The sequence below is a fragment of the Sapajus apella genome, unplaced genomic scaffold, assembly GCF_009761245.1.
Source record: "Sapajus apella isolate SASKATOON/1434 unplaced genomic scaffold, GSC_monkey_1.0 scaffold16, whole genome shotgun sequence".
NCBI lineage: Eukaryota > Metazoa > Chordata > Mammalia > Primates > Cebidae > Sapajus > Sapajus apella.
This window is the reverse complement of record NW_022436956.1, coordinates 23,105,266-23,126,538: the sequence shown is the minus strand read 5'-3', so window position 1 is coordinate 23,126,538 and position 21,273 is coordinate 23,105,266. Positions and strand designations below refer to the sequence as shown.

At 45.3% G+C, this 21,273-nt stretch overlaps 3 protein-coding genes across 9 annotated transcripts in view; 2 read left to right on the top strand and 1 right to left on the bottom strand.

Annotated features, from left to right (window-relative positions):
• Nucleotides 1–1,858: 1,858 nt before the first annotated feature.
• The window catches only part of CRYAB (crystallin alpha B), a 75,105-nt gene continuing 55,690 nt past the window's right edge, over nt 1,859–21,273 (bottom strand). The window contains exons 1-4 of one of the 7 annotated variants that reach the window (XM_032285584.1): nt 17,676–17,713; nt 4,777–5,175; nt 3,536–3,658; nt 1,859–2,203 (exon numbers count right to left, since the gene is read on the bottom strand). In XM_032285584.1, the coding sequence (XP_032141475.1) occupies nt 2,000–2,203; nt 3,536–3,658; nt 4,777–4,977 (528 nt within the window). In that variant the 5' untranslated portion in view covers nt 4,978–5,175; nt 17,676–17,713 and the 3' untranslated portion in view covers nt 1,859–1,999. Of the gene's footprint in view, nt 2,204–3,535; nt 3,659–3,732; nt 3,960–4,776; nt 5,176–5,965; nt 6,055–6,334; nt 6,573–17,675; nt 17,714–18,568; nt 18,647–21,273 lie in introns of those variants that run through there. The other 6 variants (XM_032285581.1, XM_032285583.1, XM_032285582.1 and 3 more) reach the window with 6 other exon arrangements.
• HSPB2 (heat shock protein family B (small) member 2) lies at nt 5,362–7,317 on the top strand. The gene is made up of 2 exons (XM_032285580.1): nt 5,362–6,155; nt 6,666–7,317. The coding sequence occupies exons 1-2, from the start codon at nt 5,717–5,719 to the stop codon at nt 7,118–7,120; spliced, it is 894 nt and encodes a 297-aa protein (XP_032141471.1). The 5' UTR covers nt 5,362–5,716; the 3' UTR covers nt 7,121–7,317.
• CUNH11orf52 (chromosome unknown C11orf52 homolog) lies at nt 11,539–21,247 on the top strand. Its single transcript, XM_032285587.1, has 4 exons — nt 11,539–12,692; nt 18,298–18,335; nt 19,903–19,964; nt 20,202–21,247. The coding sequence occupies exons 1-4, from the start codon at nt 12,661–12,663 to the stop codon at nt 20,448–20,450; spliced, it is 381 nt and encodes a 126-aa protein (XP_032141478.1). The 5' UTR covers nt 11,539–12,660; the 3' UTR covers nt 20,451–21,247.

The following is a 21,273-nucleotide window of genomic DNA, read 5'->3' as shown; positions in this document are numbered from 1 at the left end:
TCCCTGCTTGTTTGGACTAATCAAGAGAGACCTCCTGTGGCTGGAGCTTGAGTTCACTTCTCTGAAGGACATGGCTAGGAAGAATATGGTGTTTACATAAACCGATTTGGGGTACTATTGGCAAGGCTGAAGGTGTTAAATAGCTGTTGGTTAGGCACCAACAGAGTCTGCTACAGAGCCACTAAAATTGACTGTAAACTTCTGTCTAGATCACAGCATTTCAGACTATTAGGGAATTGTTTTTTAAGAGAAAGCGTTTTGAACCTGTATAGATTTGCAATTTGTATCGTCCTACCTCCACACCCCTGCACCATGAATTTTTTTTGTTGTTAAGTTTTAAATTTATTATTTATTTTTTGTTTTACTTAGTATAGTCAATTTTTCATTTTAATCATTCTAATAGGGGCGCAGTGGTATCTCATTGTGACTTTTTTTCCTTCATTTTGTCACATAGGTAAACATGTGTCATGGGGTTTGTTATACAGATTGTTTCATAACCCAGGTATTAAGCCTACTATCCATTAGGTATTTTTCCCAATTCTTGCCCTTCTCTCACCTTTCACCCTCTGATAGGCCCCAGTATGTGTTGTTTCCCTCTATGCCATAAAAACATTTGGAGTAATTGTTTCATGTAGAATATTTCAAAACCCTGGTCAGTGCCCCAAACTGACTCATTTCTGATTTTGCAAGAAATGAAAAATCAGCTGGAAGCTGCTAAAGAAAAAATAAGAGTTGTCAATAAATATTTATACCAGATCACCTACAGCAGTGCTGTTTATCAAGTGAATCAGAAGTTTTGTCCAGACCCACAGAGAAGAAATGGAGGGTTGCTTTTTGTTAAAGGGGGGGGTGATTTTTTTTTATACAGTGGTATGTCTTTAAACTAAATAATAGAACCACTTATTGATCAGTTATTAATTGTAATTCTAAAACTTAAGTATTATGTGGTAAGTCATTGAATTGGATATTTCCTGGCCTTAGGTTAGTAGGTGTTTGCTAGATAATTCACACTAGGGATCCCACCCCCCAGGCCATAGAGACCATTAGGAACTACGGCTGTGGTCTATTAGGAACCAGGCTGCACAGTAGGAGGTGAGTGAACCTGAGCTCTGCCTCCTCTCAGATCAATGGTGGCATTAAATTCTCATATAAGCAGAATCCTACTGTGAACTGCACATGTGAGAGATCTAGGTTGTGCATTCTTTATGAGAATCTAATGTTTGAAGCATCCTGAAACCATCCTCTGTTCCCCCGGGGCCACGGAAAAATTGTCTTCCATAAAACCAGTCCCTGGTGCCAAAAAGGTTGGGGGCCACTGATTTAGACTATACCTCAGAGCTTGTTAGGTTATAATTACCCAAGTCCTATTTATTGCCCCTGTAAATCAGCTGAAGGCAATGCTTAGCAATAGGAAAATGTCAAACAATATTAGGGTCACCATGTCTTCCCTGGTGGTGTAATTAATTTTAGAGATGCAGTAAGGGCTTTTAAATAGCATTATCCAGAGTTCATTCATATTTGTTCCAGTCCTTTAAACTGAGGGCTAAAATCAAAGAGGACAGAGAGAAAGTAACTAATATTCCTTGAAGTCTTCCAGGGGCTTTTTCTGCTTCTTCTCCTTAATTTACTTCCTGTAATAGCTCTGCACAACTCAGTAACCCAGGTTATAAATGGAAAACCTGAAGACCGGAAAGGTTAAGCAACTTGCCTAAATTTATACCATTAGTAAATGGTGAAGCCAGTCATTCTGACTCTAAAATCCCTGGCGCCCTCTAAATCATTATGCAATCATAAATGGATCTGTGGCATTTGTACATTTATTTAAAAGCGTGTGGAATATTCAAACTCAAGACAGTTATCTGTTGCTGAATGATATTTTATTAGCTTGATAATTTGGGCCTGCCCTTAGCATTAATAAGCTTCAGCACTAGTCACAAGACTTTCATTCACTGGTGGGGAAACTTTCTTGTTTTAAAAAATGCAACTCGAGAAAGGGCGTCTATTTCTTGGGAGCTGCAGTGACAGCAGGCTTCTCTTCACGGGTGATGGGAATGGTGCGCTCAGGGCCAGAGACCTGTTTCCTTGGTCCATTCACAGTGAGGACCCCATCAGATGACAGGGATGAAGTAATGGTGAGAGGGTCCACATCAGCTGGGACCCGATATTTCCTGTGGAACTCCCTGGAGATGAAACCATGTTCATCCTAACCCAAGAGAATGAGGAAAGAGGCAGAGAGATAAAAACAGGAAATATTATCACCTGTCCAGAACTCAGGCATTCTGATTTCCCCTTAGGTGAGACCAAATGCCATGACAACATAGGAAGAATAAATAATTCTTTGTTTCAGGTTTGGAGCTAAGATGAAGTTGCCTAGGTAGTCATTCCTACCAGTGAGAATCTGAGAAGTCTGAAACAGCCCAACACATCATTGTTTTTCAAACCCTGAAGCATAGATATGTTTAGGGGTATTTCCCAAAGGCTTAGATCAATGTTGGCTGGGCCTACAGAATTTGGAATCTCATTTAGAATCTGAGTCCCTGAGGAAGCCTGGAAATTGTCCTGACTCTTCAGGAATGTCCCAGAATGTTCCAGAACAATAAGACTGCTGCTAAAAAAAAAAAAGAAAAAAAATGACTCCATTCAAGGAGACTATAACCCAAACCTAAATCATATGAGCAAAATTGAAACAGCTCGAGGACGTTACTAAGGACAAACTGTACTAGTTGATGCACAGGTTCTGAGCTATCATTAATTGGTAAGAAGCAATTTTAAAGCCCTCTTACAAAGTCATGAGAAGCTGTTCCATTCGTCAGAATTCCCCCAAAGGGTAGATGACCTTAACCCGTATGCCTCCTGACTCTCAAGCATGTAACCAAACAGGCTCTCATTAACTGATTTCCACATAGGCTATAGGGGGACTAAAGACTGAGCACAGCTCTGAAATTTAGACAAACCAAGTAGTTCAGCATTAAGATGGACTAAAGATGAAACATGGATTCTTGCACAAGAGAAGTCACAACTCAAGTGCCTTCAGGGTACATGTAGTTAATGTAATTATGCAAAGCAACTAGGTGCCTTACAACCCTATACCTAAATCAGTGGTTCTCAACCTTGACTGTAGATTAGAATTACCTTAAAAAATGCTGGTGCTTGGGTCCCATCCCTAAAAATTCTGATTGAATTGGTCTGGGGTATGCCTGAGCATTAGGATTTTTGAAAGTTCCCCTGGTGATTCTAATGTGGCCAAGATTCAGAACCACTGGCTTACACAGGGCATCAGCATCCCATCATCCCATCTAAGGTGATCAAATAAAACAAAAGCCACATCTCTGGCCATAACAACAGTAATGACAGCAATAGGTCGATCCCTAACTTAGTCTTCCAGACGTTGATTTGTAACCCCGATCCAGACCATTATGGCTTGGGACTGGAATGTAGCCACCCTCCGAAGCTGATAGCACTATCTAGTCTATTACAGTATTCACTGAATGAATGAGCAGAAAACAAAAACAAAAACCAAAAACAGGCTACATACCTGGCGCTCTTCATGTTTGCCATGCACCTCAATCACATCTCCCAGCACCTTAACTTTGAGTTCCTCTGGGGAGAAGTGCTTCACATCCAGGTTGACAGAGAACCTGTCCTTCTCCAGGCGCATCTAGAAATAGCAAGGTAAGGGAATGGGGTTGGGAAAAGATGACAAAAATACCGATTACACTGGTGTTGTCTTACCATTCTGCAGAGTTGCTTTCTGTCCAGGTAATTCATCATTCTTTTTTCTGCTTAAAGAAAATCCCCTTTTAAAATAAACATGGCTCTCTGCTTCAGGGAGCCACTACAGTGATACCTAAGGCTTGTGGTGATCAGACCTAAACTTTATTTACAGGGACAGAGAAGAAGACAGATCACCCAGGGGACCAGTCACAAAGATGGGTGCAGGCCTGGCATCTGCTGCCTCTCTGAATCCAATGCCTGGCTTTGTGGTTTGTCTGTGAGACAAAGGCCTCTATTCTTCTTGCTCAGGTCTATTTGCCAGTTTTCCACCCACCCAATCTGGAATGTTCTGCTGCTCCTGCTTGTCCTTCCAAAGCCCTTGCCCACTCAGGTCCTGTTTACTCACACTCGAATATTTTTAAACCAGAGTGTTATCTGTGACAGCTTCTGTCAACCTTATTTGTTCACCATTTTCTCCCACCCTCTTAGGACAAGTGGGGGGTCCCAAGACTAGACCTATATTGTTTCCTCATAAGGCTTGGTTGGACCCAGGCCAGCGCTCTGTCACAACCTTGAGGAAGGCAGAAAATCATAGAAGAAGGAAGAATAGAAAGGCAGAGAATAGTGGTGGTTGGCCCCAGCTCCACCCAGTGGGGATGAACAGCTCAGGATGAGGCAGGGCTCTCTCCTGGCTCTGAAACCTGAGATGGTAAAATTGGTCAAGAGCCTGAGGTGTTAGAAGAGATGAGCAAAGGAGTTTGAAGGCAGCTCTTTCCCTGCAGATCACTATGAACCAAACTAGAAAGGGGTATCCTGCAGAGAGAAGTTAGGGGACAGAGGATAAACTTGACAGTGCATAAAAAAATGTAATAAATGGGATACAGAGGGCCATCAAATAGAAATAGGTGACAGGGGAGGGAGGCACTAGCAACCTCATTTTTCTTCACTTTTGGACACACATGTGCCTAAAATTGTTTAGGCAGGGAAGGAAAGAAAAATGGATGGAGAAGTTTCCAGGATGTTCCAGAAAGGGCTCCCCCATCCTGGTAGGGGAAGACTCACCTCTGAGAGTCCAGTGTCAAACCAGCTTGGTGCCCGCAGGAAGGAGGGTGGCCGAAGGTAGAAGGGGCTCAGGGAAGTAGATGTTGGGAAAAGATCAGACTCCAACAGGTGCTCTCCGAAGAACTGGTCAAAGAGTCGGCTGGGGGAGTGGAAAGGAAAGAAGGGGCGGCGGATCCAGGGGTGGTGGATGGCGATGTCCATGGTGGCTAGGTGAGTGTTGGGGGTCAGCTGGCTGGTCAGCTCCTTCAGCTGCAGCTACAGCCAGCCCCTTATATATGCAGTCTTGTGAAGCTTCTGGAATGGTGATGTCAGGGGTTTTATTATCCTAGCTCACTGCCGGTTCATGGAGACTTGTGATCGGGGATTTGGCAGTGTGACACATACCCAATACTCACTGAGCTAAGAAAAGAGAAACACAAACACATCTGAGCTGGCCAGTGACTTGTCATGGTCTTGTTTCACTAGCTTTCTGTCCACACCCAATGGGCACCCACTCCCACCCCTGTTCTCTGAAGCTGGGACAGAGTCAGGAATCCCAAGCAGGCATAGGGGGATGTGCCCCTCCTCCTCCTCTCCAGTCCTGCATGCCAGGGGAATCAGGCCAGCAACTATCTTGGGCCTGGGCAGGGACTGGAATCTTCCTAGGCTGGGCCCCAGGGACATTAACTCTTTGTGAGTCCTTGGAAGAGAGCAGTGATGGTCAACATGTCAGTACCAGCCATCTGCCTCGTGCCCTGGGTTGACCTGGGTTCAGGGGAGGACCCTGACATCTGGGCAGAAAGACCCCACCCCCTGAAGAAAGAGCAAAAAGATTTCTTGCATCTTTCGTCCTTTGTGGCTCTCAGAACATTAATTAAATCCAGGAGAGCTTTAGGAATTGGGTGCACAGTGCCTGCCACTAAGGAGGAGAAAATGTGCTGTGGAAACGTGCAAACCGTTCATGAGGGTCTCAGCGAGGCCTCTTCATGCCCTAGACACCATTAGCTCCCCTTCCCCAGCTCGTTCCCAGCCAGGACCCTCAGCTGTCCTCTCAGACCCCCTGCAACAGCTGAAGTGTGCGGGGGAGGGGACTAGGGGTCCGGGCGGCACCGGTCACATCCTTGTTGCGCGCACTCGGGGGGCCCCCCCTCCCCGCCCCTCCCCCGCAGAGGCTCGGCACTATTTTGGGTGGTGTCGACCCCGCCCCCACCTCCTATTGAGCCCTAGCTCTCCCGGCAGCTGGAGGGGTCGCGCTGTGTCTGTTGGGGCTGCACCTCGGACCAGGGCTTCCGCTGCGTCTGCAGCCATGTCGGGCCGCTCAGTGCCACATGCCCACCCAGCCACCGCCGAGTACGAATTTGCCAACCCGAGCCGCCTGGGTGAGCAGCGCTTTGGAGAAGGTATGGCACAGACGCCACCCCCTTGCCTCCCACCCCCCCCCCCCGAAATTCTGGGCTGACCTCCCAGCGTTACTGGCTTCCACCCCATTCGGCTTAACTGATCTCCTGAAGCCAGTCACCCCCCAGCCCAGACTCCCCCTCATCCCCTACAAGCAGGGCTCTTTCCCATTCCTGGTGACCTCAAGACAGACTTGGTGCCTGCAGTGCTGATACCTGCCCTTTGCTGCCTTAGTGTGCCTCCTTGTCCTCCTTCTATCCACCCAGGCCCAGTTTGGTGCCTCCTCCTCCTCTCCTTCCTCCCCCTCCTTTTCCCCCTTTCCTTTCCCCTTTCCCCTCTTCCTAGCTACGTTCTCCTCCTAGCTCGTGTGTGGCCCCCCTCCCGTTCCCTTCCCTACTCCTCCTGACTCCCCTCCTGCTCTTCCCAATCCCTCCTCTCCAGATTTCCCATTTCGCCCCTGTGCCCACCTCATCCTCCCTCATCCTGCCTCTTGCCTTCTCTCTGCCCCCTAGGCCTCCTGCCGGAAGAGATCCTGACCCCCACACTCTACCATGGCTACTATGTCCGGCCTCGCGCTGCCCCAGCTGGGGAGGGCAGCAGGGCAGGGGCCTCCGAGCTTAGGCTCAGTGAGGGCAAGTTCCAGGCATTTCTGGATGTGAGCCACTTTACCCCAGACGAGGTAACTGTGAGGACTGTAGATAACCTGCTGGAGGTGTCTGCCCGGCACCCCCAGCGCCTGGACCGCCACGGCTTCGTGTCCCGAGAGTTCTGCCGCACCTATGTCCTGCCTGCTGATGTAGACCCCTGGCGGGTCAGAGCTGCTCTCTCCCATGATGGCATCTTAAACCTGGAAGCGCCTCGGGGTGGCCGACATTTGGACACAGAGGTCAATGAGGTCTACATCTCCCTGCTCCCTGCGCCTCCTGATCCAGAGGAAGAGGAGGAGGCAGCCAGAGTTAAGCCCTGATTGCCACAGACCCAGCACCAGCAAATCCCTCTCTACCTCCCACGTTGATATGGGCAGCTGCCCACCACTCCAGAGGTAGCAGCATCCTTGGGGGAAGGGAAAGGTGCATGGTCCCCAATGTATGGTTTGGTCCCATGGGACATGTCATAGCCTTGGTTTAGTTTTGGGTGGAGGTGAATAAACCCAAATCTCAGGGCCTTGTTTGTGCTGCTCCCTATTCTGTGGCTGGGAAGCTGGGATGGGGAGGGAGGGAGGAGGTCACAGCCAGCTAGACAAAAAGCTCCTCAGTTTGATGTACCCAACGTCATTGCACCCTGAGCTGGCACTTGAATGCTGAGATCACACCCGGAAGCTGACTCTGGCTCCAGATCAAATTCCTAGCCATAATTTTCTCACAATGCAACAAAAGAAAGAGTGATCCTGGGAGGGAAAAGGGATATGCCCTCCAAACAGTCCAGAGGGCACTGTCTGAGCTGGTGATTAGTGACACAAAAACAAGGGTCTCCAGACTGTCTGGGCCTTTTTGGGTAGGGGCTGGGAAAATGGTTTTCGGCTGGTGAGAGTTGCCTAAAGCCCTGGAGTAAATACTTTGTTTTCATTTACTAAGGTCTGTCCACCGAAATGGTCACTGATTTTGAGAGCCTGAGTACGCATACACTGGGGCACAGACACAGAAGCCTCTTCCATTATCATGGAACTCCATTACCTTCGCATCCCCTGGGGGGTATGATGTATTCAGGAAAGCCTGAGGGTCTGTCCCCTCAGTTATTCTCTGCAATCAAGAGAACATGCAGGTACATAATTTGGGGGGTTTTCAAAAGAACTTCCTGCCTCCAAATCATATATTATCAGGCTGTGATAGATACCTATAATTCTTCCATAAAAGTAATTGTTCTTTGGCTGCGTGCAGTGGCTCACACCTGTAATCCCAGTACTTTGGGAGGTCAAGGCGGGAGGATCACTTGAGCTCAAGAGTTTGAGACCAGCCTGGGCAACAGAGTGAAACCTTGTCTCTACAAAAAATGATAATTATCCAGGTCTGGTGGTGCATGCCTGTAGTCCCAGCTACTCTGGAGGCTGAGGTGGGAGGATGAGCCAGGAAGGTTGAAGCTGCAGTGAGCTGAGCTCATGTTACTGCACTCCAGCCTGGGTGACAGAGTGAGATCCTGCATTAAAAAATTCAATTCAATTCAATTAAAATAAAGTAGTTGTTTCTTAACTTTTGGGGGTTATAGACACATCTGAAAATCTGACAAAAGCTATAGCTGCTCTTACCATGAAGATACACATGCTCCCAAATTTGGCAATACAATTTGAATAGGTTCCCACAACTCTTGAGACCCATTCATATACCCCTTTTAGGAATCTGGAACTCCAGGATAACAGACCTCATTTGAGGAATTTGATTTTTGGTTAAAAGATTGCTGTCAGCCGGGCGTGGTGGCTCAAGCCTGTAATCCCAGCACTTTGGGAGGCCAAGGCGGGTGGATCACGAGGTCAAGAGATAGAGGCCATCCTGGTCAACACGGTGAAACCCCGTCTCTACTAAAAATACAAAAAATTAGCTGGGCATGGTGGCGCGTGCCTGTAATCCCAGCTACTCAGGAGGCTGAGGCAGGAGAATTGCCTGAACCCAGGAGGTGGAGGTTGCGGTGAGCCGGGATCGCGCCATTGCACTCCAGCCTGGGTAACAAGAGCGAAACTCCGTCCCAAAAAAAAAAAAAAAAAAAAAGATTGCTGTCTATTAAAAATGAAAGCATGCCCCAGAGAAATAACTTTTGACATATTTAATTGTTCATTCATTCAATAAATATTTATCAAACCTCACATAATACACCATGGGGGATATACATTGTAAATATAAATTATAGAAACTATTAGCTTTTATTGTCAACTTTCTGGAATCTAGTTGAGAAGAAAAAGAATAAGAAAATATTCTACTTAGACTTCAACCTGAATAACTTCACATTGATATGTTTTGCAATTGAGCTTTATTTAAGGGAAAGGATTTCTTAGCTAGAAAAAAATTGAAAACTTCTGATTTAGTCCAAATACCCACTCCATTCAAATTCGTTTAAAGTTATTAATCAATTTCTTCTGGGACATTCTGAATGACAGACTACTTAGAACTTCCTATAGTAGTCTGTTTCACATTCTTTCTTTTCTTTTTTAGACAGGGTCTTGTTCTGTTGCTCAGGCCGAAGTGCAGTGGCATGATCATGGCTCACTACAGCCTCAACCTCCCTTGCTCAAGCAATCCTCCCACCTCAGCCTCCTGAGTAGCTGGGACTACAGGTGTGTGTCACTATACCCAGCTAATATTTTGCTTTTTGTAGAGACAAGTTCTCACTTTGTTGTCCAGGTTGTCTTGAACTCCTGGACTCAATCAATCCTCAAGCCTTGGCCTGCCACAGTGCTGGGATTATAGGTGTGAGCCACTGCAACTGGCCCTTCTTTTTTTTTTGGACTTAACTGACTTAACCGTTATAAATTCTTCTTCCTTTTGTTGAATCTTTTGGACTTAACTGACTTAACCGTTATAAATTCTTCCTTTTGTTGAATCAAAATCTGCATTTCACTAACTTCTCTGGAAAACAGATGCAATTGTTTTTTTCACTTGAAAGACCTTCTGATATTTAAAGATAAACCATCATGTCTTCATGAGGCTTCCCTTTCCCAGCTAACCGTGCCTAGTTTTGTTTTTTGCTTTTGTTTTGTTGTTTTGTTTGTTTTTTGTTTGCACATACACCCAGGCTGAGTGTGCAGTGGTGTCATCTCCCCTCACTGCAACCTCCTCCTCCCGGGCTCAAGCAATCCCCTCACCTCCACCTCTTGAGTAGCTGACACTACAGGCACATGCCACCACACCTGGCTAATTTTTTGTAGAGACTGGGTTTCACCACGTTGCCCAGGCTAGTCTTGAACTTCTGGCCTCAAGCAATCTGCCCCCCTCAGCCTCCCAACATGTTGGGGTTACAGGTGAGCCACCACACTCAGCCATGTCTTGTTCTTTCAACCATATCATATAGCACTTTCCACATCACATATTACCCAGATAACTTTATTTTTAACATAGTGTCTTTTGACAACATAACTTGAAATTTAACATCTAGACCTAAAATTATTATTCCAGTCATGAGCTGACTAGAATAGACTTCAATGGAATAATCAATATTCTTGTTTATCACTTTGGTCTTCTATTAATGCTGCTTTAGGCATATCAGGTTTTCTGGCTACCACAATGTTCTATTGCTCTATTGATTCCTTTGGAGTTTCTGGTCATCTAAAAGTCTCTTAGGTGATTTCCTTTTTTTAGAGACAGAGTCTCACTCTGTTGCCCAGGCTGGGGTGCAATGGCTTGATCACAGCTCACTGCAGCCTCAACCTCTCTTGCTCAAATAATCCTCCCACCTTAGCCTTCTGAGTAGCTGGGACTACAGGCATGCATCACCATACCTGGCTAATTTTTTAGTTTTTATATTTTGTAGAGACGGTGGGGTGTTGTTATATTGCCCAGGCTGATCTTGAACTCCTGGGCTCAAGTGATCCTCCTGCCTCAGTGTCCCAAAGCACTGGAATTACAGGCATGAGCCAAGCCACTGCATAAACCCAGATGCTTATGTGCTTTTAAAAACATTACAGAAGAGGTGGCTAAAAAGGAACGAGATTGTGGAGGGCTTTGAGTGCCAGGCTAAGCAGTTTGAACTCTATCCTATAGGTGATAAGAAATCATTAATGGCTTTTAAACTGGGAGGAGGAGTGGATGAAAATGATACAGTTAATGGTAGAGTACAGAATGGATTGCATAGAAGAAGCATGGCTACAAGACAGTGCAATGATTAGGGCACAAGAAAAGAAAGTAAAATATAGGAACCAGGCGCAGTGGAAGGGTCACTTGAGGCCAGAAGTTCAAGACCAACAAGCGCAACATAGCAAGACCCTATCTTGGCCAGTCATGGTGGCTCACACCTGTAATCTCAGCACTTCGGGAGACTGAGATGGGAGGATTGCTTGCGGCCAGGAATTCGAGACCAGCCTGGTCCACATAGCGAGACCCCATCTCACATTAATGAAAAGGAAATAAAAACACCCTATCTCTAAAAAGACTTTTTTAAATTAGTTAGGCACAGTGTTGTGAACCTGTAGCCCCAGCTACTCAGGAGGCTGAAGCGGGAGACTCTCTTGAGCCTAGGAGTTTGAGGCTACAGTGAGCTAGCCACTGAACTCCAGCCTGGGTGACAGATTGAGACCCTGTCTAAAAAAAAAAAAAAAAAAAAAAAATGGCCGGGCATAGTGGCTCACACCTGTAATCCCAGTACTTTGGGAGGACGAGGCGGGTGGATTACCTGAGGTCAGGAGTTTGAGACCAGTCTGACCAACATGGTGAAACCCCGTCTCAATTAAAAAAAAAAAAAGGAAAGAAGGAAAAAAGATGCTTTGTAATAATAACAACAATACTTAACTCTTACTGAGAATGTTCCATATGCCAGGCCCTGCAGTAGAGCTTTATTTTACAACACAATCCTGTAAGATTGTCACTCTAATCCCCATGTTTCATAAGAGGAGTTCAAAGTCCAGGGTACTCTCTGCGGAGTGCAGAGCTGAGTGGTGGGACCTAAACATCCACTTAAAGAACACACAAATAACCAGACATCCGAGGAAAACACTAAAAATGGGGTGAGACAACTGAAGACAAGAATGATAGGTTTCACAGATTCTCCTAGAGCCCATATTTTCTACTGGTGAGTGTGGGGTGTGTTTAACTTTGGGTAACTGGAAGGAGAAACAGAGTTGAAGGGTAAGTGGAGAATCAGTAGTTCTGAACTGTGGATAGGGGAGTGAGTGGTTAAGAAGTGCTGAGGCCATTCAGATCACAGAGTCATCTGATTTTATACCAGAAAAGGGGATTAGATTCAGTTCTTTCATTTTACAGCCCTAGAAACTTAGGCCCAATAAAGGTTAAGTGATTTGCCCACATCAATTTCAAATAGCAAGGGAGAATATATGAGGAACCCATTTCCCTAAACTTCAGTTTCCAAGAGACTCCAGTATCCCAACCCAGATTCTGGACAAAGATGATAAAAAACTGGTACCAATTACCTCTAAAGTGAAACTCAGTTAAACCTGAGTGGTACTGTGCAAACTACTACATAAGACACTCATCTATTATAGAGGATATATTTCAAAGACAGAGTGATGTAGCGGAGAAGCATTTCCTGAGGAAAACCAAGAGCCCTTTTCTATCTCAGGTTTCTTTTTATTGAATCTTGAAGCTCAAGTTCATGGCTTCATCAAAAGACGCTTCAAATCCTGAAGTTAGCTCTCACCTGGAGCCGGTGTGTTGTTCTACCCTTTGGCTGGGAACACAGTCACCTGGGAATCATTCCAGCAGGTGGCTTCTGAAGTCTAACCTGTTAGGTTGAAATCTGACACTGACACACACTCCGGGAGCTGCTGGCGGAAAGCTCAACCAGGAACCAGGAAATGCCCAAGCCTCTTGATGCATAAAAACAGCTGGGCTCCCTTGGAGACGGAGTGCCATGGGAAACCGGGTCTGCTGCGGGGGAAGCTGGTGAGTAGGGTGGAAGGGCAGAGGGAAACATCTATCTCTGTTGGTGGATGTGGAGGTCCTGAAAATCAGAGCACCTGGAGATAGTTGTCTGCCAGCCTCCCACTGCCACCTTCCTCTGTCTGGAAACTCCTGGTTCCAACACCAGAGCAGCACCTCCTTTCAGGAGATCTTAGAAAACAGAGCCAAGAGGCCAGGCACGGTGGCTCACACTTGTAATCCCAGCACTTTGGGAGGCCGAGGCGGGTGGATCACGAGGTCAGGAGATCGAGATCATTCTGGCTAATGTGGTGAAACCCCGCCTCTACTAAAAATACAAACATTAGCTGGGTGTGGTGGCTCGTGCCTGTAGTCCCAGCTACTCAGGAGGCTGAGGCAGGAGAATCACTTGAACTCGGGAGGCGGAGATCGCAGTGAGCCAAGATCATGCCACTGCACTCCAGCCTGGTGACGGAGTGAGACTCCATCTCAAATTAAAAAAAAAAAGAAAAAGAAAACAGAGCCAAGCTAGCTGTCTGAGGAATGGCCAGAGCAGGGCAGGAATATTGAACTGGCATTGTTTTTCTGTGTTCTCTTCTTTTCTTTCCCCTTCTCTCCTTTCCCTTCTTCCCCAGATGAGAGTAATAATTGTAGCATTTGAGAGCTTTCTATGTGCCAGGGATTTTACAGTCTCATTTAATTTTTCCAACACTTTATGAGGTAAATGGTTTTCCCCTCCTCTTTTTACAGTCAGCTGAGAAACTGAGGCTCAGAGAAGTTAACTAACTTGCCTAAGGTCACATGGCTATAAGCAAGAAAACCAAGATTCCAACTGACTTCAGAGCCCACCTTTCGAACCATTGCATAATATTGCCTCCCAGATCAAGCAAGTCAACTTTGAACCAATGTTTATTTAAAAGGGCAGAAGTGGCCAGGCGTGGTAGCTCGTGCCAGTAATCCCAGCACTTTGGGAGGCTGAGGTGAGAAGATCACAAGGTCAGGAGTTCGAGATCAGCCTGGCCAATATGGTGAAACCCCATCTCTACAAAAAAATACAAAAAAAAAAAAAAAAAAGATTAGCCAGGTGCGGTGGCAGGAGCCTGTAGTCCCAGCTACTTGAGAGGTTGAGGCAGGAGAATTGCTTGAACCCGGGAGGTAGAGGTTGCAGTGGGCCAAGATTGCGCCACTGCACTTCAGCATGGGGGACAGAGCAAGACTCTGTCTCAAAAGAAAAAAAAATGGCAGAAGTAAGTGGTCAGATGCAGTGACTCACACCTGTAATCCCAGCACTTTGGAAGGCTGAGGCAGGCAGATGACTTGAGGCCAGGAGTTTAAGACCAGCCTGGCCAACATGGCGAAACACCATCTCTCCTAAAAATACAAAAAAAAATTAGCCAGGCATGGTGGCGCATGCTTGTAATCCCAGTTACTTGAGAAGCTGAGGCATGATAATCCCTTAAGCTTAGGAGACAGAGGTTGCAGTGAGCCAAGATTGCGCGAGTGGAGGCCAGCCTGGGTGACAGAGCAAGACTCTGTCTCAAAAAAAAAAGGAGTTTGAGACAAGCCTGGGCAACATAGGGTGGCCCCATCTCTACAAAAAAAATTAAAAATTAGATAGGCATGGTGGTGTGTGCTTGTAATCCCAATTACTTGGGAGGCTGAGGCAGGAGTTTGGCTTAAGCCCTTGAGTCAAGGTTGTAGTGAACCAAGATCACACCACTGCATTCTAGTCTGGGTGACAGAATGAGACCATCTCAAAAATAAAAATAAAAGGGAAGAATTAGGAAAAAGAAGAATATCCATGGAATATCTGAATATGACTTTCACACTTATTTGCTATGTGACTATAGGTAGTAAGTCCCTTAATTTCTCTGTATCCTCACATGTAAAATATAGATAATACATCCTACATTGTGTAGATCACAGGCTTATTTTGAAGAGCAAAGGATATAGTGTATGTGAAAATCTCATAATAAATTATCTATGGCACTGTTACTGTTCTTTCCCAAAATTTTCATCACTGCCATAAATTCCTGGTTTTGGTTTTATCTTGTCTACTGCCTTCCATGCCTGGGGCAGGTCTTGAGGATGTCATGTTTTAGATAAAGCATCATTATATTTAGATAGACAAATGACATGCTTTGGAAAACACAGATTTTGGAGTAGTACATTGGATTCAGGTCCTACTCTACTTACTCATTCATTTATGCATTCATTTATTAAGCAATATTTATTGAATATGTACTATAGGCACAGTGATAGACACAGAAGACATAGTAATAAAAGGACATTTGGTCCTTGGACTCGTTGAGTAAGAAATACCCTGAAGTTCCAACATTTGTTAACTTACTAAATAAATGACATATCCAATTAATGGAAAATATGTTGCCACTTCAAAAAGAATGTTGGAAGAAAACCTAACATCGTGGAAAATTTACTCTTTTTTTTTTTTGAGATGGAGTTTCGCCCTTGTTGCCCAGGCTGGTGTGCAATGGTGCGATCTCAGCTCACTGCAACCTCTGCCTCTTGGGTTCAAGCGATTCTCCTGCCTCAGCTTCCCAGCCTCCCGAGTAGCTGGGATTACAGGCATGTGCCACCACACCCAGCTAATTTTGTATTTTTTGTAGAGATGGGGTTTATCCATGTTGGCCAGGCTTATCTTGAACTCCTGACCTCAGGTGATTCGCCCGCCTCAGCCTCAGCCTCCCAAAGTGCTGGGATAACAGGCTTGAGCCATTGCGCCCAACCTTTAAAATTTTACTCTTTATTAAGTTAGTAAAAAGGGCTTAGTTGACCCATCTGTAAAATGGGAATAGAAATATGTTTCCTGGAATGTCAGGACTGAAAAAATAAAGCACCTTTAAACTCTGAGGTGCCCTATAGACACAGGACATCCAGAAGCATGGAAAAGCTTCTAGAGAAGGAGATGTAACAGATTATTTTATTCTCTTTCTTTCCAAGTGTTGGTATTCTGTTTTCATTACTGGTTAGCTCTCTGGTGGTGACAGTCATTAGTAGTCAACTTTTACTGATGCTTATTATATGTTAGGAGCCATGCTAAGTATTTCACATTTTCTGTTTTATTTAATCCTCACAATAATCCCATGAGGTCTGAATTCCATTATCATACTCATTTTTGTTTTCTTGAGATGGAGTCTCACTCTATTGCCCAGTCTAGAGTGCAGTGGTGCAATCTTGGCTCACTGCAATCTCCACCTCCCAGGTTCAAGTGATTCTTGTGCCTCAGCCTCCTGAGTAGCTGGGATTACAGGTGGGCACCACCATGCCCAGCTAATTTTTGTATTTTTAGTAGAGATGGGGTTTCACCATGTTGGCCAGGCTGGTCTCGAATTCCTGACTTCAAATGATCCGCCTGCCTCAGCCTCCTAAAGTGTTGGGATTACAGGATTGAGCCACTGCACCCGGCCTATCATACTCATCTTATTAATAAGAAAACAGAAGCCCAGAGAGGTTAAAAATTTGCTGAAGGTCTCACAGCTAGTCTGACCTCATGAGTCTGACTCCACAGCCCATTCTAGAGACACTATACCAAACAGTCTAACCAAAATCTTTTTCTTTTCCTCTTCAAATACTAATAGGATTGGATAAAAATTTGTTCTCTATTTTTTGTTATCTCAATAAACCTCCTGAGGCTTAAAGATATTATGAATATTGAAGATATTTTTATTTTAAAATATTCTTTGTTGTTATTGTTTCTGATTACAAGCCTAATAATCATTCATTGCAGAAAATTTAACTTCTTCAAAGAGCAGAAAATAAAAAGCAATCATAAATATAAGCACCCAGAGATGATGGGAACATTTTAGTGTATTTCCATATGTTTTTTAAATGTGCACAGCTTTTATTCCAAAGCATATCTGTTTACTAACCTAATAAAGAGTAAAATTTCCCATGATGTTAAGTGTTCTTCCAACATTCTTTATGAAGTGGCTACATATTTTCCATTAATTGGATATGCCATTTATTTAGTCAGATACCAAATGTTGGACCTTCAGAATATTTCCTATTTTTTGCAATTTAAATAATGTTATAATGAATATCCATATTTGTACATGTATAATTATTTCTTAGGATATGGAATTGCTACATCAGAGGGTATACACATTTATGTTTAAGGCTTTTTACACTTATTGCCAATTGCATTCTAGAAGGATTGCACAACTTTTTATTCCTATTACCACTGTAAGAGAATGCCCACTTAGTTTCCTTAAATCTAAAAATAAAATCCCATCGCCTGTGAATCTAAATGAATATTTACTTCACTCCATTTGGGTTGTGTCCAGGCATTGCACAATATCTAACCTGAGAACAGGTTCTGTTCACTAACACTGGATAGGCCTAGTCTATGTATTTTAGGATAAGTATTTTCTCTATCCATTTAAATAAAAATAAGTAGGTAAAGAGTAGTAACAAGTGGCAAAGAATTAGAAGATTCTCTTGTTCTTAGGATAAGGCTAACTGAGCAGCAGTAACATAAAGCAAGAGCTGAAGTGGCAGAAGGGGAAGTAGAAAAACACAGAAGTAGTTTTTCTTCTGAACCACCTGTAGACTTTGGCTGAAGACTCAACTGCTGTCACCTAACTGAGCAAGCTGTAGCAAAACCAAAAATCACATCAAAACAGAAACCTCTGTCAAATGTGTGTGGAAAAATCCTGACTTTTTTTTTCCACAATAGTCCTCATGATTTAGAAGTCAGTCTTATCTCTCTCTCCAATTAGCAAAGGAGGAAACTTCCCAGGAGATGAAAGATCAGACAAACAGGGTTGGCTCTGGCAAGAGTTGGAAATGTACTAGCCAGAAAGCAAGAAAAAGAATCCAGAGTAAGCCCCAAACTATTTAGCCTATTTCTTCAGACAGTGTTGTCTTTCTGGACATCAAACAGTTACCAATCACGTAGACACATGGGCACCACTGGGGACCCCAGGGGCTCAGAAATAAATATAAGAGGTCTGCCCTATGGTGAGGCAGGATAGCTGAGTCACTCACCAAATTCAGTGCTCCCTGTTCTGTAGACAAAGTTCTCTGAAACATGTTAAAGGTTAAACATCTCTCACTTTCTCTGTTAATTAAAAACAATGACAGGGAACTAGGGAGGGAGGTCATTTGTTAAGAAAGGGCTTTGAGGAGCTGGAACTAGTTAGCCCTGGTTGTGGCAGCTTCCATGAGTCCCAGAATGAAAGTCCCAGATTGGCAAAACCAGTTTAAAAAAAAAAAGCACTGAAGAAGAGGCAAGAGGGTCTCTGGATTCAAGACTATTCTATCATTTGGCAGGCTTCCCTCACCCACTGCTGGGATTAGCCTGGTAGACAATCCCAGAATAGTCCTCAAGCCAGATACATCCTGGCATGTTGTGCCTGGTTGCCTGAGGCTGTATTTTGGGTCTGGTTATGTTAGTTGTACTACACCACCTTCCAGAACCATCTATCTGGGAGAAGTGTGGTACCCTTGACTAATGCTTTGGGACTGAACCTGGCTCAGCGTGAATCTTTGTTGGAGGGAGGTAGGGGAAGTTCATCAGAATGTTAGAGAGACCACAGAGCAAATGATGATGGAGGGAAGGCAGAGGCCAGGGCTCTTGCACATGGGTGATCTGTTTTTCCTGTCACAGGAGCTGCCCATCAACTTTCCAGAAGAAAAAGAAAAGAGGTAATTTTGGGGCTGGGGGGAGAGTCTGGGGGAGGCATATTAGAGAAGACAATAGAATTGCCATCTTTGGAAAGGGTATGAGGGTAGAAAAGGAGTGAAAGAATAAAGGGAGACAGAATATCAAAGAGAATCCTGGTTACTGTGTTCAAGACCAGTTCTCTGGATCTTATCCTTTCCATTATTTCAGAGTGGCAGGGTTGGTTTCAGCAAATATTTACTCAGCACTTATATTGTATGTGAGGATCTGTGTGGAGTCCCAAGGAGGCAGAGAGGCACGAGAAGAAAGACACATGATCTCAGCCCTGGAAGAGCTGAAAATCAAATTTAAGAGATAGATTCATATAAACAAACAATTGTAATATCATCTGCTGGTGCAATAATAGATGAGCTACACTCATGCTGTGTGAGAATGGGTGAAGACATTGATGTCAAAATGTCAAAGAAATAATAGCAAAGTGTCAGGCATCGTGGCTCATGTCTGTAATCCCAGCACTTTGGGAGGCCAAGGTGAACGGATCACTTGAGGTCAGGAGTTTGGGACCAACCTGGCCAACATGGTGAAACTCTACTAAAAATACAAGAATTAGCCAGGCATGGTTGTATGGGTCTGTAGTACCAGCTACTTGGGAGGCCCAGGCACAAGAATCACTTGAACCTGGGAGATGGAGGTTGCAGTGAGCCGAGATCGTCCCACTGCACTCCAGCACTTACCACCTTGCATTGTAAGTCCGTTTACTTATTTTTACTTCCTTGTTTCCCCTAGTAGGCTGTAAGCCCCCTGAAGCAGAGGAAACAGCCTACTCATCCTTCCAACCTGAGAGCATGACACAGAGCCTGGCACATAATCGGTTCTCATGTTGAACTGTTTTAGGAGCTGTTAAAATTGAGGATGGGAGATGTTATGGCCAGACTGTGAAAGGGCCAGATTGTAAACCCTGCTTTGGATTTAGGACTAGTAGCCATAAAAGAAGTAAGAATGGGCCGGGCACAGTGGCTCAAGCCTGCAATCCCAGCACTTTGGGAGGCTGAGGTGGGCGGATCATGAGGTCAAGAGATTGAGGCCATCCTGGCCAACATAGTGAAACCCCGTCTCTACGAAAATACAAAAATTAGCTGGATGTGGCAGTGCATGCCTGTAGTCCCAGCTACTCTGTTTTTTGTTTTTTTTTTTTTGAGACAGAGTTTCGCTCTTGTTACCCAGGCTGGAGTGCAATGGCGCGATCTCTTGACCTTGTGATCCACCCGCCTCGGCCTCCCAAAGTGCTGGGATTACAGGCTTGAGCCACCGCACCCGGCCAGTCCCAGCTTCTCTGGAGGCTGAGGCAGGAGAATTGCTTGAAGCCGGGAGAGGCGGAAGTTGTAGTGAGCTGAGATCGGCCACTGAACTCCAGCCTGGCACCTGGTGAAAGAGCAAGACTCTGTCTCAAAAGTAAAAAAAAAGGAAGTGAGAATGGAGGCAGAGAGATTAGACAGAAGCCTGCCGTATTGTTTAATAGTGATTTGAAGAAGCAATCTCAATAGAGACAGGGAAGAGAGAATGGATTTAAGCTGAATTTCTTTCTCTCAGGAAGCCAAGCAAGACGGACACTGAAGCCGCAGCCACAACAGCTGCCGCAGAATGGCCCAAAGGTAATGACAGGCCTCTGTCCCCTCTCCAGGGCTGCTCGAACATGGGATCTCAGTACTCAAATCTTTTGCCCTGCAACAGACACATTTCAGTCACCTATAGAATCTGCTGGCTCTGTCTCTCCTCCTCTGCCCCTCAAAGGAGCAAAGCGGAGAGGCATCAGTCGACCTGCCCCTGCCTTGGAGGTGAGGGGCAAAACCAAGCTATGAATCTCCCTTAATGCTATCCTTTCCTCGCAGGACCATGAAACAACAGGACATACGTATGAGCGGGTGTTACAGCAGCAAGGGTCTCAACAGAGGAGTCCAGGCCTCATTTCAGAAGACAGCAACTTACATTATGCTGACATTCAAGTGTGCAGCCGTCCCCAGCCACGCTCTGGCCAGGAAGTGAAACATATGCATTTAGAACACGCTACAGAGTATGCGATCCTTCGCTTCCCCCAGGCCACACCTCGCTATGACAGCAAGAACGGGACCCTGGTGTGAGCCTTGGGGAGGCAGACCCAGCCATGTTAACCACTACTCCTCTGGGGGGGGAATCTACTGCTTTGGAGAATTGGGTGGCAACCCTGGGATGTTGGCCATGTTTTAAGCTTAAAGAACTCCAGGCCGGGCGCGGTGGTGCACGCCTGTAATCCCAGCACTTTGGGAGGCCAAGGCGGGCGGATCACAAGGTCGAGAGATCGAAACCATCCTGGCCAACATGGTGAAACCCTGTCTCAAAAAAAAAAGAACTCCAAAGCCCCTGCATTGTGGGAGTCCCCAGTTTCTCCTCTGGCTTCTTACTTGCCATTGTGCGGTTGGAGTTATAGTTGGTTTAGCTGTGGGTGGATAGAATTCCACATTGAGGTTAGGTGGCGTGTGCAGGGAGGTAGGTCTTCGACTTCATCTTTGTTGCTCCTGCTCTTGAAAAGCGCAGAAAGAGCAGATTACCCTATAAGCACGTGGGCTTATCTTGTCGGACTTGAATTAAATAGTATCATTTTTTTCACACACCTTAAACTCCAAAGCTGAAGGGGAGGTGCTCTGGAAAAGCATTCTGAGCTTTCACACTCAGACACCAGGGCTGGTTTGGGCCATTTCTTCAGCGGCTGGATCCGGTTCCAAACCTTAACAGACAAATGGGGGAAAGGGGCTGAGGCGTGGAGGAAGAGTTCTCCAACCATGGCCTACAGGACTTCAAGTCACTGAGACCGACAGCACAGCGAGGGCCGGAAACTTCCCTCGGCGGGACTGTGGGATCTCGCGGGTGCGGGGCCGCTTGGATCAATAAATGGTCTGAGGAACAAGCCTGACGCGTTTTCTGGGG

Coding starts and splice junctions, on each gene's coding strand:
- CUNH11orf52 (XM_032285587.1), top strand. CDS start 12,661: ATGGGAAACCGGGTCTGCTGCGGGGGAAGCTG. Junction 12,693..18,297: donor GTCTGCTGCGGGGGAAGCTG/GTGAGTAGGGTG, acceptor TTCCTGTCACAG/GAGCTGCCCATCAACTTTCC. Junction 19,965..20,201: donor TGCCGCAGAATGGCCCAAAG/GTAATGACAGGC, acceptor CTTTCCTCGCAG/GACCATGAAACAACAGGACA.
- HSPB2 (XM_032285580.1), top strand. CDS start 5,717: ATGAGGGTCTCAGCGAGGCCTCTTCATGCCCTAGACACCATTAGCTCC. Junction 6,156..6,665: donor TGAGCAGCGCTTTGGAGAAG/GTATGGCACAGA, acceptor TCTGCCCCCTAG/GCCTCCTGCCGGAAGAGATC.